This window comes from Ictidomys tridecemlineatus, chromosome X (genome assembly GCF_052094955.1).
Source record: "Ictidomys tridecemlineatus isolate mIctTri1 chromosome X, mIctTri1.hap1, whole genome shotgun sequence".
Lineage (NCBI taxonomy): Eukaryota > Metazoa > Chordata > Mammalia > Rodentia > Sciuridae > Ictidomys > Ictidomys tridecemlineatus.
Window position 1 is genome coordinate 97,664,753 of NC_135493.1, and position 17,799 is coordinate 97,682,551.

The 17,799-nt window shown below is 32.1% G+C and overlaps 1 protein-coding gene across 1 annotated transcript in view; it reads right to left on the reverse strand.

Annotated features, from left to right (window-relative positions):
- Positions 1–17,799, reverse strand: part of Cfap47 (cilia and flagella associated protein 47) — a 408,435-nt gene that overhangs the window by 234,667 nt on the left and 155,969 nt on the right. The window contains exons 30-33 of the mRNA XM_021725557.3: positions 17,076–17,297; positions 10,722–10,803; positions 9,704–9,832; positions 388–580 (exon numbers count right to left, since the gene is read on the reverse strand). Coding sequence (XP_021581232.3) covers positions 388–580; positions 9,704–9,832; positions 10,722–10,803; positions 17,076–17,297 — 626 coding nt within the window. The remainder of the gene's footprint in view (positions 1–387; positions 581–9,703; positions 9,833–10,721; positions 10,804–17,075; positions 17,298–17,799) is intronic.

Here is a 17,799-nt window from a genome sequence, read left to right on the forward strand (position 1 = left end):
TGCAAGATGATTCCTCATCAAATTTTACTTGATCTCAACTAATTATGTACAAGATTTTAACACTGTCACCTAAATGTAATACTTCATATAGCTAAAAATGCTAGCAACATTAAGACTATCTTTCATTTTCAGAATGAAAATGAAATTTACATATTTCAAATATATATATATATATATATATATATAATTTATTCTTCAAGATAAATGAAGAAAGCATCTTTTATTATTTCATCTTGAAGATGTTGAAAAGACATCCTTTTTGCAGAACCAAAAATAAATGCTGGAGTAAGGTCTTGAATCCATGGATTCCGAGTATGGTTTCATGGCTCCTTTTATATTGTTACATAACAATTGGCAATGATTTATTTAAAAAAAATAACTTTTTACCTTTCTGACAGTTTTCCCATATAATATGTCGAGTATTCTCATAATTTGTGTTTAACCAACTTAGCAGAATCCTCTCAGAACTAGAATATATATTGCTGGATATGAAAGTAGGATTGATTTTTGGTGTATTTTTCACATGTATGTGGGGTGCATTACTGCTACAATGTGGTGTAACTCGGGATAGGACCAGAACCTGAAATTGGAAAGAAAGAGACAACTTTTATCAGATTAAATAGAAAATTAACAAAATAATATTTGATGAGTAATAAAAGCTGATGGGTAAATGAATGTACTAGTATTTTCTGGCTAAATTTAACCATTCTGGAGTAAGACATGTATGCCACTTATGTATATATGCATGTTCATTTTGAGTTCCCAACATTTTTCTTTTATAGCATTTAGTCAATAAGGCACCATACTACACAATTTAAAAGAAACTTATTACTAATTAAAAAATAACTACCTTTGATGAAAGATGTTAGAATGATAATTCATTTAAAACACAAAAATTTTAAATGCTTTTTTAAAATCTCTTTACTACATCAGCCATAAAATAAAAATTTGAGCCAGGTATTGTGAAATATACTTGTAATCCCAGCATTTCAGGAGGCTGAGGCAGGAGGATTGCAAGTTCAATGCCAGCCTCAACAACTTAGTGAGGCCCTAAGCAACTAAGTGAGACTGTGTTTCAAATTACAAATAAAAAGAGATGGGTATATAGCTCAGTTGCAAACAATCTCTGGGTTTGCTCTCCAGTACCCGCCCCCACCAAAAAAAAAATTGAAAATCAAAGTAGTAAGTTATTCAGTCAAAACTGATTTTCAAATTGATACACATTGAAGAGGTCTGTTTTTAAGATGATAAAGTGCATAAAATTTTATAATTCGACATATTTTCATCCTATGCCATGAAGATTGGCATATTTATATCATATTGCCATTTACAACACGCACACCACATGTTATCATGAAATAATTTATCTGGATATAAATACATAATATTAAGTGAAAGATTCTATGTCTGATTAGTAGAGCACAACAGCCAAGATCTACTCAAAGTTACACATTTTTATTGTTACTTTTCAGTTATATATGATAGTAGAGTCTATTTTGACATTTATACAGACATAGACCCTATTCTTGTAGTGGTGAGATTCACTATATATACATAGGAAAGTTATGTCAGATCCATTCCACTATTTTTCCTTTTCCTATTCCCCTTCCATGCCCTTCATTCCCCTTTGTCTAATCTACTCAAATTCTATTCTTCCCCTCCCTCACTAATTGTGAGTTAGCTTCCACATATCAGAGAAAACATTTGACCTTTGGCTATTGGGGATTGCTTATTTCACTTAGCACAATAGTCCCAATATCCATTCATTTACTGGCAAATGTCATAAAGTCATCCTTCTTAATGGCTGAGTAATACTCCATTGTGAATATATAACACAATTTCTTTATCCTTTCATTTGTTAATGGTTGCACCAATTTGCAGTCCGACATGCAATATGAGTGGATCCTTTCCTCACATCCTCATCAACATGTATTGTTCCTTGTATTCTTGATAATTGCCATTCTGGCTAGAGTGAAATGAAATCTCAGTATAGTTTTAATTTGCATTTCTCTAATTGCTAAAGATTTTGAACATTTTTTTCATATATTTGTTGAATCTGTTTAGTTCCTTTACTCATTTACTGTTTTTTGGTTGGAATTAGACTAGAAACCCTGCACTTACTGGAAGAAAATATAGCCCACACTCCAACATGCTGACTTAGGAATTGATTTCCTTAACACGACTCCTAAACTGATTTCCTTAACAAGACTTCTAAAGTGCAAAAAGTAAAATAAAAAATGAATGGGATGGCATAAAAAAACTTCTTTAGAGCAAAGGAAACAATAAAGAGCATGAAAAGAGAGCCTACAGAATGGGAAAAAATTTTGCCAACTGTATCTCAAACAGGGCATTAATTTTTAGGATATACAAAGAACTCGTAAACTCGTAAACACCAAAAACTCCCTGAATAACTTAATAAATAGACAAAGGAACTAAACAGGCACTTCTCAAAGTTACACTTTAACTTGCCATTTGGCACAGATTCTAATCTGCTACCTAGAACATACACACTATATATATCTAGATGGATAGACAGACAGACAGATAGATAGATAGATAGATAGATAGATAGATAGATAGATAGATAGATAGATAGATAGATAGACAGACAAACACACAAACACACAATATTAAGACATCGTGAATGAAGAAGTCAGAATGTGGTTTACATTACAGTACACATTACAAGCTCAGCTCATTGCTTCATACCAGATATTTAATAGATAGTTCTCCAGTGACACGGGTGTGAAGATCATAGTTTGAGTGACATATGTTATAGATATACTGGAGGTATCCCTTCATATTCACCCAGCATTCACTTCTACATTCCAAAAACTGATTATTATGAACACCTTCATATACTTGCAGGAAGAATTTTTTATTGCATATTGGAGCACATGTAACCAGCAGAAAGCAAGCTCAGAGTGCCAGAGCATAATGAGCCCAGAAGTAGACCCAACACAAAAAGGTCAGGGAATTGGTAGTTAAATACTCTGGCTTCCTCATCACTGCATTGGGATAAATCTCAGATGTGTTCTAAAATGTCTCTCATAAAACTGTAGTGGGACTGAGCCTCAGTGGTCCATGATAAAACCTGATTGAAATCACATATGTTATTAGCTTAATTATATTCTCTATTTCAGTTCCCTATTCTACTACCCTTCTTGACATCACTCTGAAACAAACTAAATGAACTTAAATATTTTTCTCAGAGTCTGCTTCTAGGAGAATCCAACCTAAAAAGCATTTTCCTAGTCTAGAATGTTAATTATAACTTTGAAAAAAAGTGCTCACTTCTTTATGTAGTATATATCCATGCTACTACATAATATCTCAAATAACCACAGTTTAAAAATTATTAAGATATTTATGATGATCCTAAAACTGTTCTTTTATTTTTTATTATGGGAAATAGTTTAAAATTTCATCAAAAATCCATTACTGAGTGTTGAATATTTATCTGGTCTATGTCTAGAGAGAATAGCCATCCACAAATGTGAATTGCACCACTTTTGGCATTTTTAAGAGAAGTGTAACAAAATTACCTTCTCCTTTTATTCTGGCAGTTATGTGATCTAGAACTCTTAAGTTTCAAATGTCATATACTATAAAAATACTAAATGCCTTTGAAAAGGACCCCCATCCCTTTCTAGGGAATATTAAATGATGAATTATCTCAGTCCAGCCAACGAAATAAATGTTTCAGGCTAATAATTTGAGCTGGCACAGGATTCATCTGTCATCTGTCACCTCTACTCCGCAAATGAGACAAGATCTGCAAGTGACCCTTGACTAAGAACACAGATTTAATGATGGACCCACATGGAGCACAGATGTAACGTTTAATACAGAAAGAGCCACCATCCAGAGTACTTAATTCTACCGAAGGGCTTTTGAAACTATTAGTGAAAGACCTGTTAGTTTTGACTCTGCCACAGAATGATAGTTCTGTCAAATATTTAAAAAATAAATTGCCAGAAAAACAAAATAAATAATAAATTTATGTATAAAGCATATGACCTCATCTCAAGCAAACCAAATGCACCATTGCAAAGCATTTCTATTTATTACTTAATATCCAAACCACGTAATACATGAGCTGAAGGAAAGGAATGAGAATTACAGAGGACACAATTCTTTGTTAGCTGTCTGCTAATATATGAAGTTTATATAAATCAGGTTCAGTGATTTATACTTAGGAAATGCTTTCCTGCTATCACAAAACATTGCTACACATCCAATTTTGTTAAATGTCTGATTCAAGAAATGTGATAAACAGTAGTTTGGCCACGTGATAGATTAGAGTCCTTGGCTATGTCACAATGGAGCATATTGAAGACAAAAATAAAATAACAAAATTATTATTAATAATATGTATGTACATATATTGATTGCTTCTTCACCACTGCCATATGCTCTTCCATTTCCACATGAATTTTAGTATTCTATTTGGCTTATTGTTTCTTAATGACTTTTAAAAAATATTGTCTTCAATGTATTGGCATAGAAAACAGATGACAATTTTCATATTTAAGTTGCCCATAAATCTCTAGATATTTTAGACAATTGCAATAGTTGGATTTCTCCTGAAGAATCATCTTGAATACAACTAGGTTGACTAGAAGGAAAGAATCAATAGCCAGCTCATGACATTCCTTTTGGACTTAGAAGTGCCTAATATTTTAACATGGGGTTTAAATCTCTTTACATCATTAACTCAAGGAATTGACAAAAATAAATTTATAGGAGATTCAAGTTAATTGAGGGTCCAGATGAGGATCATATACAGGATCAAGAACTCATAACTCAGGGTCAAGATATTGAATTAAATAATGAGGATGCTGCCATACTAGAAAATAGAAAGGTCTTCACATTTAAATGTTTTCCTACATTGAAATGACCCAGGCCCACTAGGCCCTAACTTTTGTGAACATTTCAGTCTTGGGTGTAGAGTGAGTGCAACACTTAAGCTATGCCCTGAGCCACAAGAACCCTGCATTGTTGTTGCTGTGCATTTATTTACCTATCTTGTGTACTTTCTTAAGCTAAGTTAATGTGTCACAATATGAAGTCTACAATATATCCTACATTTGATTAACCAAACAAACCTAAGACCATATGGCTGGTGAAGCAGAGTAGGCCTACGCAACTGATGATGCAAAAGGTAATATTCCTAGCATATATTTGTCTATGGGAAAGACAATTTAGAAACTAGTAACTAATCAGCATTAGACTGAATTTTCCCATAGTTTTTGTGCCCATAAGAGGGAAATTTTCTTGAAGATTTAAAGGACATTGGCATGTTCAGATATGGCTGGACAAAGTAGATTTTAAAATGTCATATGTAATATGGACTATTACTGTGTTACAATAAAGATGAAAACCAAAGCACATGCAGGAAAAACTCCTCTATTCAAATCTCAACTATATGAACAAATCCTCATTGAGGCAAGACTGAAAATACATAATTCAAAACCATGGTTCTTGCATATGTAAATACTCTGAGCTATAATCCTTGGTATCAAAGTTAACTTCCTTCTTTTTTTTTTAAAGGGAGAGAGAGAAAGAGAGAGAGAGAGAGAGAGAGAGAGAGAGAGAGAGAGAGAGAGAGAGAGAATGAATTTTAATACTTATTTTTAATTTTCAGTGAACACAACATCTTTGTTTGTATGTGGTGCTGAGGATCGAACCCGAGCCGCACGCATGCCAGGCGAGTGCGCTACCACTTGAGCCACATCCCCAGCCCTAATTTCCTTCTTAATTTATAAATATTTGTGTACTTGAAGTCAGAGTCTATTTGCTTTTATTTTATAGAAAAGTTTAATAAGTCTGCATATCTAGTTTCTTAGACCACAACAAAACAAAATAGGAAAATGAACTACTATAAGTAGGCACATTGATATCAGCAATAAAAAGCAAGAGAGACAACAGTCACATGCCAAGAGAATGAAGAAAAACTATTAAAAACTAAAAAAAATAAAAATGAGTCATGTGGTTATCACTGTACTAGGTACCTAGGAAATGCAAATGCAATTCTGGATAATGACTGTAGATTTGTCATCTTGTCCACCTTCAGCAACAAATATTCCAATATTATATTATACAAATTTTGAATCAATTTGAGAAAAAGGTTTAGTCAGAAAGACTACTACTCTTTGTCTGAAAATACCAAAATATTTGATAGAATCATGCTACTATTTTTAAAAAAGACCTTATAACAGAAAATGCACTGGAAACAAATGAATAAATGAATTGATAAAAATTATTCAGATATTTGTTTCTGATCTTTTTTTTTCAGTCTTCTGTAAACACATCACATTCATATCTTTTAGCACATATAGAGTCATCCTTAATATTCATTTGAGATCCTTATTTATATTAACATTTAGAACAACATTCTGACTTTAAGTGTTTCTGTTGGTTCTGTTAGTTCACTTTCGTATGTTTCAGTAATCCAATATTTAGCCACCAATACTTTTTTGTGACTTGGGAATATCATGCAGGAAAATAGCTATAATTCAAAATGCAGGTTTAACACACAGAAGTAATAAATGACACACAATCAAATTGGGCAAAATAACCTATATCCTGTTTCTAACTATTAGATAAGAAGAAATGAAAAATGTAGTCCTAGTATACATGCACGAGTTCAAGGAATATGATAGTCAGAACCTAAGAGGACTTGTGAAAATCAGAACCTTTCATTTCTAACCTGTGAAACGTATCTAAACAACATTGTTTTCTTTTTTCATGTGAAATCACCAATTCATTTCTAATTTAATCTAGTGTCTGGAGTTACCCATGCTTTAGACACAATTTATGGAGAAATACAGCTCTGCAGATAGTTTTATTCATTCCTATAACTTTACCATAGGATGAATGAAAAATCCCAAATTTGTGTTGCCACCAGATCTCTCCAGACTAATGAATATGCCACTCTGATAATTATGCAGGGCTCTTCAAACACAACAGGAACAAAATTAATTTACCATGTCTTCTTGCCCTGTCACACCTTCTGCCTCCCCTCCCAAATCCGGTTCTTTTTTCTTGTCTTGTATTTCAGGGACTAGATTTGAACTCCTCTCAGTATCCAAGCAAGAATTCCACAGTTATTTTTGACTTCTCTGATTCCATCAATTCTGAAGATCTAGCCATTCAGAAGACTCTATTGAGTTTTATTTGTAATATTCATTAAAGTTGCCATTGCCTCATCATTCCTACTACCACCAGAATTCCCATTTGGGTCATAGCACCTGATGCTGAAACACATCCCCCAACAGTTTCCATATTGTACCACAGTGATATCTCTAGAAAGCAAAGCTTATCATGTCACCCTTGTGTTTACAACCCTTCAATAGTTCTGTACAATCTCAGCATAATATCTAAAAAGTCCAGATTCCTTAGATTGGCTTATGTAGTAGCAAAAATTCTTTCTCTGAGCAAACTTTAGTCAAGCTCCTGAACTTTCTTTTAGGCAATTTGTGACTATCTGGTAAAATCCAGTTTTACTAACTCCCCTGCTAAATCCGCTTAGGACTGATCTCCCACCTTCAATGTCTGATCACTGTTGACATCTGACTTGGTTCTGAATCTTTCACCATTCCCCAGGAGATGTTTAATCACCCTGGCCTGTTTTAAGCAAGAATCCTGTTAATTTTTTATTTTTTTTATTGGTTGTTCACAACATTACAAAGCTCTTGACATATCATATTTCATACATTAGATTGAAGTGGGTTATGAACTCCCAATTTTACCCCAAATGCAGATTGCAGAATCACGTCGGTTATACATCCACAATTTTACATAATGCCCAATTAGTAATTGTTGTATTTTGCTACCTTTCCTATCCCCTACTATCCCCTCTCCCCTCCCCTCCCTTCTTTTCTCTCTACCCCATCGACTGTAATTCATTACTCTCCTTGTTTATTTTCCCATTCCCCTCACAACCTCTTATATGTAATTTTGTATAGCAATGAGGGTCTCCCTTCATTTCTATGCAATTTCCCTTTTCTCTCCCTTTCCCTCCCATCTCATGACTCTGTTAAATGTTAGTCTTTTCTTCCTGCTCTTCCTCCTTGCTCTGTTCATAGTTGCTCTCATTATATCAAAGAAGACATTTGGTATTTGTTTTTTAGGGATTGACTAGCTTCACTAAGCATAATCTGCTCTAGTGCCATCCATTTCCCTGCAAATTCTATGATTTTGTCATTCCTCATAGTCTTTATCTACTAGCTGACTCCATCTTGTTCTTTTACTATGAATTTCCACTTTCCCATGCTGTACTCAGAATTGAGCCCAATCTTTCTTTGCTATTAGAAAATCACACTGCAGTGGTCCCTGTACATATCCTACCGGTTCCAAATAAAGTTTGCCCTACCTTGCTTTACTAAGTGCCATTACCACTCCCTTCACACAAATTATATTACCTCTCTCCAAGTTTGTCTCACCTTGCTTAGCAAATTCCTAGTCATATTTAAGAGTTCAATGCCCTCAAATTTATGCTCCTCTCTATGTGAACTCATTTGTAGTTTCTTTGTCTTTCCCTGTCTTAGCATTTGTTCATTTCCTTCTAATTATTCATTTAGTTGCTTATAACCTCCTCCAAGGCTTAAACTCTTTGAGAAGACAGATCATATCAATTTTACTCATATATTCCCTGAGCCTGGTATAGAGCCTCGGCCACAATAGTTGTTGAATAAATTCATTCAAAAATATTTGTTGAGAATATATTATGTACCTGACATTCTATTAAATTCTGCATTTACAAGTGATGCCTGATATCTAAATCCACATAGATAATTGATTGGGAAAGATGGATTAAACAAATTAAATATACAAATGATTGTGTGAATGAATAAGTAAATAAAATTCATAAGCCAACATTATGTTTAATTTTCCCAAAAAGTAGTGAATTTGCCACTCTTTGGCTTTAGGTTTGCTCCTTCTATGAGTGGGAAAGAATGGAACCTGCTGTCTGTAGATTGAGACCTCTGAAACCATGAGCCACCAAATAAGCGTTTCATCCTAAGATTGTTCTAGGCAGATGTTTTAGTCACAGCAGTGAAAAAGCTGACTAAATCAGAGTTGGAAGGCATAATTTAATGTATGTTCATCTATCTATAAATGTAATTTTGCTAGAAGTAAATTTTGAGAATCTCATTAAAACTGGACTTGGCTTCAGCTGTGTGAATCCTAATAAGTATCACTCCAGAAAAACTTCATGGTGTACTGTGTATAAAGGCATAAAATATAATTTTCAGTACTGTCTATTTAGGTCTTCTAGTTAATACCAGAATATGCTTGTAGCTGCCCATTCCAGAGATTATATTTCTCAACTTTCCTTGAAGATACCCATGTTGATATGACTAAATTCACAACAGTATGTGAAAAGGGAAATGACACATTTTTCAGGTGACATCCTTTAAAGGTATCTCCCTGCCCTCTATTACTCCTTTACCTACTCTTTGTTCTGAGAAATTAGACCCATAGATGAAAACCTAGCAGTGGGGATGGAAGGAAAACTCCTAGCTCCAAATCACTCATTTCTCAATATTTATACAGAAGAAAAAAAAAACTATCTTACTTAAGCCACTGTATTTTTAAATCTTTTATAACAGCATTACTTACACTTTAAATAACACTATTTAACACTAGTCATGTGAATTAACTGAAAAAGAGCAGCAAATAAGAGTGGAAGTATTACCTTGTATATTTGAAGAAATACATCTGTCCATGCCCGTTTACTCCAGTCCTCAAACTTATCCATATCTATAATAACAGAACACTTTTCCTTAGATGCACAGGAACTCAAAGGTGTGCTATTACTGGAAGACTTTAGGAAACAAAATGTTACAAGATGAATTAAAATGCAAGGCAATATACATCTAAAATTTTAACTACTCAACATTTTTTTAACAGCAAATTTTCTTGCCCTTTTTATATATTCATCAAGAGCTCTAATTTCCCATGTACCAATATTAGAAACTATCAACACAGGTAACTTTCCAGAGCATACAGTCCCTTGTTTAGGTGATAGATTTATTCACCCAATGCATTTATTAGCTCACTCTGTAGTAGAAGTAGCAGAACAAGATGCAAAATTCTCCTGAAACCTGAGATCAGATGAAGCCACACCCTTTGGATTAGCTAGAGGAACTCAGCATGGTGCTAAACAACAGGTACCTGCTTTTCTTCTCATGTCATATTGTAAGCATAGTGACAGTGACACAACTAAAGCACATTTACCTAAAAGCCTTCAAAATCCTCAAAATCAATTCCCTTTCTATATAGGTTTTCATCAAGTGAATTGTCTACTTTAAGAAAACTATGCATTTATTGCTTAACTTCTCTCTATTCTCCCCTGTTTCAGAAGAAAGGAAGTAACAAGTGGTGGTAAAATTGTCATTTGAAACTTTTTCTTTGGAATGTATACATTCTAAAATTTTATTTTAAGAACACAAATTACATAAGTTCACACCATTTTTCCTTTATAAATCCCCCTCCAAAGCAATGAAAAGCTATCTAGGAATATCTAGCATAGGAATCACATATTTTTAGATCAATGTAGAGACATACAAAATATCATCTGTCTAAAGAAGCTTAAACCTTAGTATATTTTATACATAAAAATCTGAACTCTAAAATGAAATCTTTAAAAAAATCCAAATATCCATACATTTAATAACACATATAGATTGGTTCTAGAAATTATATTCTCTTACTGATATTTCAAGCCACTTCTTATAATCTTGGGGTTCAAGCAGAAATTCTGGCAGTACATGAGAAATACATCCTCCCTGAGCACTAAGATTATAAAAGAAAACCCAAATTATGATATTATAATACACATTTGTACTGACTTTCAGTTAAATTATTCTAATGTCATACTTTTTATATTTGTTGAATTAATTTTCAAATTTAAAATTTGTATTATTAATTTTTAAAACTTCCCTTAATAATGAAATGATGTTTCCTTTAAAGAAACTGATTAATGAGTAAGAACTTACAAAGTAACTATAATCAGATTGTCTATGCATATAAGCTAACCAAACATTAAGAGTCATATGACTTGGTCCTTGTAGTCAGTGCAGTAACCTTTTTACTGTCATTGTAACATTACAGAATTTTTTTAAAAATCTGAAAAAATTTTGACTACCACAAAGCTAGTAATAGATCATTAGTCATCTAGTATTTATTGAATGGCTATCAGAACACAGGTCTGAATATAGAAAACTCCAAATATAAAGTAATCCATAACCTATTTTTTCTCCAAAAGGAGTATGCAAATATTGGGAAATCTTTTATTATGCAAATGTGTGATGTATATCTGAAGCAGTAAATATGTTATATAATACAGTTAAAATAATGAATGCATATATGTATACAACTTACTACATTAAGATTTATATATGTATATATACTTTTGTACTCTAAAGTTTTAAAGATAATTTTATGTTAACTCTTCATATTAATGTCTATAATCACCAGAGCCACTACAGAAACCCAGTACAGTTTTGTGAAAAGTGTTTCCAAAAAAAGATTTGGGAGTTTAGATCCAACTCATTTATTGAACATACACCTCCACTCATCAATAATGGATTTAACAGAGAAGAACCTCTATAGTGCTTAATTCAGGAGGCACATTCAGTACTTTACAGTTGATTACTGAAAATCGAGGAAAAGAAAAAGGAGAAAAGAGGCTTAAAGATGATGCTGAAAACTCAAATCCTGAAGATAGAGAGATGAAAGAGATGAGAGATGTTAAGAAGGAAACTTCTGTTGGCATAGAAGCAGGGGGCAGAGTTCTGCAGCTGTTCAGTGTGATGTGGCACTGGGTCAGTCTAAGCTAGTGGAGGAAATCTACTGCCTACTCGATGCTCCTTTGTTTGGAAATCAATCATCCTTTCTCTTTGATTGTCACACAATTCCTATCCTCATGTACAAATGATCATTATGTTTGAGTTATTAGAGTAGTACACAAAATTTTATTTTAATATAACACTGTTCCTCAGCAGGTACTATCAACCTAAAGCCTACATAAGAATGCAATGAGGTAATGTCCCTATTAGTTGGAAATCCTGTACAGTGCAACAAAGGCAGACCACTCAGAAACATATGAAGAAACTGAATACTTTCTTATAACCAAAGCCAAGACAGGATTTCACATGAGGGTTGTTGCTTTCATTGTTGTTTTATTGTTTTGTCTGTGTGTGTGTGTGTGCGTGCAGTGTGTGGTGGTGGGGATGAAACCCAGAGCCTAGCACATGCTAGGCAAATGCTCAATCACTGAGAACATTCCAGCACCCAAGACAGGATTTCAGAAGAAAGTGATTACTTCTATCAAATGCTGTTGAGAGCTTAAGGAAAATGATGAGGGAACCATTAAACAGAAGTTTCTTGAGAAGGGGGCCATATGTCATTCATTTGAGTATTTATATAGTGTGTAGCAGAAAGTAGACCTTGGTAAAAGTTCAGGGTGAAAAATATAATCAATACTTGCTTTCTTTTTCTTTTTTTTTATTCTGAATCTATCTCAAGGCCTGCTTTCATGAATCCATAAGACAGTATTATCTTTACGTTTTTCAGTAGGTTTTATATCTGGTAGGTAGCTTTTACTAGAGAATTGTCATTAATAATTTATTCTGTTACGCTTTTACACACTAGGTTTTTCTAATGTATTTCCACATTTACAGTGTTCAAAATAAATTCACATGCCATGAGTTATAAATTCAAAGCTTAATCTTCAAAAATTAGCTTTGTAAAAAAATTCTAAAAATCTTTAAGAATTAATTTCTATATATTGCATAAAGTGATATTTAACTCGTGTAAAAGTCCTCACCCACTATGTCATCAAATTTAATTGGAAAGCTAATAGCATTTATGACTATTTTGAATTTTAATACATTTATTTCCAGCATAAAGCACATACACATATCTTGAATTAATGACCCCATTTTATTAACCATACTGCCGCTTTCTAAATGTTAAGTAATTTTATCACACTCAACATAACCTTATAGGCATGTATTTGCTGATAAAGAACAAATAAATCTGAATGGCTTAGCTTTAATGCCAAAATCATTCTTCCATGCTTGCATCTTCACATCATAAAATGTCAAAACAGAAACAACTCCTGTTAATGTCAACACTACTGGCAGATATGCCAAGAAGAATACAACTAAATAACACAATATTCATAAGTACCATAAAGTATAATAATGCTATCACAAAATTGTTTAATTTCAAAAACATACATATCATAAGGATTTACATGAGTATTTAAAACTTCTTTTGCTCCTGTTTTACATTTCATTAGATTTTAACCACACAAATACCTTGCAGAAATTAATGCATCTAAATTTTTACCTGATTGAATTACTGAGCTTACCTCATTTGATCAATCTTTAAGGATCAAAAGTAGGAAATGAAAAATCAAAAGAAAATTTGTATGCTTTATATTTTAAACATAAGAATTTCAACAAAGTTTCTCCCATCATATCTATTTAATGTGAGGAAATATTTGATAAATACTGGTTCTTTGACATTTTCATGTCAATAGGATATTCATTTCTAATAGAAAAGTATTTTTTAATAAAAAACTATTTTAGCAACAATGATATCACCTCTAGACAGTTCTCAAAATATCACTAATGACTAATTATATTGGAATAATATAAGAATAAAACCTTAGAGCATACTGCATTGCATTTAAATCAACAATAGTTATAATATACCATGTCATGTAATGTGTATTTGACTACTTATAACTGTTTTATTAATCATATAACTTTGGGAATTATTATTCTTGAATTTACAGATTTTGACCTTGTACAGGGTCACATTGGCACAAAAGACCTAGAATATAAAGCTTGCATCTACTTGATTAAAAAACCATGTTCTTTTAGCTCAGTTCAGTGTACTCTTGCAGAATCACGTATTAGATTGTTGCTTGAAATATATTCATTCTTTGATTCAATTATATTAAATAATATTACATAATGTTTATACATTAGAAGAAAGGGTATGAAGTTTTTAAAGATAATAAAAATAAAAACCACAAGTGGAATTAAAGTTATCTATAAGGGATGTGAGTTGCTTTTTCTAAATGTATTTATTTTTGGTGAATGGATTATTTATTTGAAAACTCAATGGAATTAAAAAATAAGTTATAGTAATTTTATATTCTTATAATGTCTTACTTTATAGTTTGAATATGGGACACATTTTATTCATACTATGCTTCTGTTTTAGTTTTAAAATATGCAAATTATAAATAAAATTTATTTTTTCTAATTAAAATGAATCATGTTATAAAATTATTAATCACAAATAAGCAAAATTATATCAAAGAATATTAATCTTTGTTGTGGTCTTCCCTAACAAAATACAATAGGCAGAGTAGCTAAAACAGAAATTTATTTTCTTTATAGATGGCCACCTTTTCAATGTGTCTTTACATAAGAGTTTTGAGAGAAAGACTTTCTTCTTCCTCTTATAAAGATACCATTCTTACCAGATTAGCACCCCAAACTTATGACAGAGTCTAACCTTAATAACTTCTTTAAAAGTCTTATCTCCAAATGCAGTCATATTGGGGGTTAGGGGTTCCACATGTGAATTTGGAATGGGGCACAACTTAGTCCATAAAGGCACAAATTACAAGAAAAATAAGAAGATTATTACAAATATACTCATGAAATCTATTATAAAATATAATGTCTGATTACATAATATTTTTATAATACAACATATATGGTATTGTAGTTGTCTGTCCCCCAAAATTCATGTTAAAACCATAAACTCCAGCACCTCCTACTTAAGTTAGGTTCTTTAAAGAAGTGACGAATGTAAAAAGAAATCATTACAGTGATTTCTTTTTACATTCGTCAACCAATATGGTTGATGTCCTAATAGTAAGATGAAGTTTGAACACACAGAAACACTAGATTCATATGTACACAAAGGAAAGAATATTTGAGGATACAGTAAGAAGAGGTCCTTGGCAAGGTAAGCAGACTGCTCTCTGAAGAAAATAAAACCTGGTGAAACTTTGATCTTGGCCTTTGGGGGTGAAGAATGGGGACTGAAATGGAGTGAACTAAATTCCATGCATGTATGATTTTGTCAAAATGAACCAAACTACTATGGATGACTATAATGCTCTTATTAAAAGAAGATGTACCTTAAAAACAAAAGAAAGAAAGAAAGAAAGAAATTTAGTGGACATTGACCTCATTTTGACTCTGGGCTTTAAAGACACCAGATGAATTAGATGTGATTCCTGCTCTTAAGATGCTCATAAATTAGTGAGATTGACTGTCCCAATGATGAGGCAGTGAAGTTAAAAATGATTTACATAATTCCAGTTGGGCTATTTTTCTATAACTGATATAATATCTCTCATTCTCTCACCTAGATTATGTATAGAGGAATAGAGAGGAAATGAAAACTTTCATCTTCATATATCTTTGCCTTTTTTTGTTTTAAACCACTACCGTTTTGTTAAGGTAATTCTGTTCTTTTGATAAATACTTAAATTTTCAGCATCACATCTCTAATTCAAGATGGCATTTGGGAAGATGTAAATGTAAATTCACTGCCAAGTAAATAAAGCTTCAACTCCAGGCTTCTTTACATTCATGATACCTTCTAAAACCATGAATCCATTATTATTTTAAAAGAGGGCCCCAATTGTACAAGAGCTGGGAGGGGAGGGGAGGGAGGATAGTAAAAGATAGGAAAGGTAGCAGAATACAACAGTTACTAATATGGCATTATGTAAAAATGTGGATGTGTAACCGATGTGATTCTGCAATCTATATTTGGGGTAAAAATGGGAGTGCAGAACACACTTGAATCTAATGTATGAAATATGATATGTCAAGAGCTTTGTAATGTTTTGAACAACCAATAAAAAAATTTAAAAAATTAAATTAAATTTTAAAAAAAAGAAACTACTGGCACTATTGCAAGTCAAAAGGAGCCTAAGCCAGTTTGAACTAGTACTATGATAGTGAGTCTAACAAATGAAAAAAAATATTTTGTTCAGAACTATGTCCAATACATAGTACTGTTAGAGACTCAAAAAAATCCTGATTTGTAAATAAAAGAACTGAATGTCAAATCTTTCATTTGCATTCAAGCTCTAAGAATCTACTTGACCTTCATTGCCAATCCTTAATAAGATAGATGAATATCTCTGACCAACTGTGAGACAGATTCTATAAACAAAGATGCAAAAGTACATTAATGTATTTCAAGATAAATTAACACTATAATATAAATAATTATGAGTAACCAATGGTATTTTGGTGATGAAAGAATATGAAAGTAATAACACTGCCTATGGATATAGGGCATTTTAGTGAACAAGGATGCTATAAATGCAGGCAAGAGAAGCAATATAAATTCAGCAGCCCTCCTCTCAGACTTTTAATATATGCTGCTCTTCTATTTCTTGGCCATTTGCCATTCAATCTCTGTAGAGAAACATAGATGTTATGATGACAAGTATTTTCTCCCATGGTTTATACTAAACATTTGTGAAATTTTTGCCTGCCTATTATTTTAATCCAAGACTTTATTAATGGAAATGAAAAGTTCACAGTATCTATAATATATTAACACTTACCTGAGAAACAAAGATTATTGGTTTCATTCCTCTTTTGCTCAGTGCTTTTTTATATGTGCAATAGATAAGAATTTTAAAAATAAGGTCATAGACCAGGACTATCAGCATTATCTTGTAACTTGTTATAAATGCCAAGTAACATCATAAACTCCATAGGTAAGGGCTTGCAAATTGTTTTAACAAGTTCTACCAGTGATTTGGATGAATTATAATAAAATTTGAGAATGACTGCCTTAGATTATAAATCCAAAATATTATGGAATTATTATTTTCTATTAACTAATATGAATTTTTCTATGATGTATATTACAGGGTGTATAACAATAAATATTTGGTTAAAATACAAATAATTTCAAAATCAGTCTATCAATGTATTTACCTATTTATCTATCTATCCTTCCAAGCCATAATTAGAAACTTAAATTAAGCACATCCATGCTCTTACTTGAGAAATTCCAGAAGTGAGGAATGTTGCAAATAAAGTTGAGTTATTCTTTCAGGGTTATCCATGGGTAAAGATTGACTTGAATTAATTCCAGGTGGCATTCTTCCACTCAAGTGGAGCAGCACATCATAAATAGTCTTATTATATTTGGTAAAATCATTCTGCCTGGCATATTTCTTGGATGATGAGGTTGATGAGTAAAACTGTATTTTTTGTACATCCCTATAGAGAAAAGACTTTAAGTTAAATTTTGTTTTGAAATTTTACACTATAAAACAAAATATTCCCAATAACTAAATAAAATCCTATTAAAATCAACTACATAAGAAATTCCTAATTAGAATAAGTTATATTCCATGTATGTATAATAGGTCAAATACACTCTATTATATATATTCCAACTATGTATAATATATTAAAATACATTCAAATATATCTAAAAAGAACAAACATAAAAATTGACATAAAAACTTTAAATAACTAAAAGAAAAGAAATTCCAAAATATAGTTCACTCAGCTACTGTTAATCACAATTTGAGTTTTAAACATTCCCAGAGATTTCTGGTATCTGGCTTGAACACACATTACTATTGAATATTGCAATTGTCAAGTCAGAATTATTGGATTGTGAATAAACTGGATTTGAGAAAGAGAACAAGGATTGGTTACTGGATTCATTGCCTTCTAGCTGTGATTTAAAGTAATTAAGCCTAATTTTGTATAC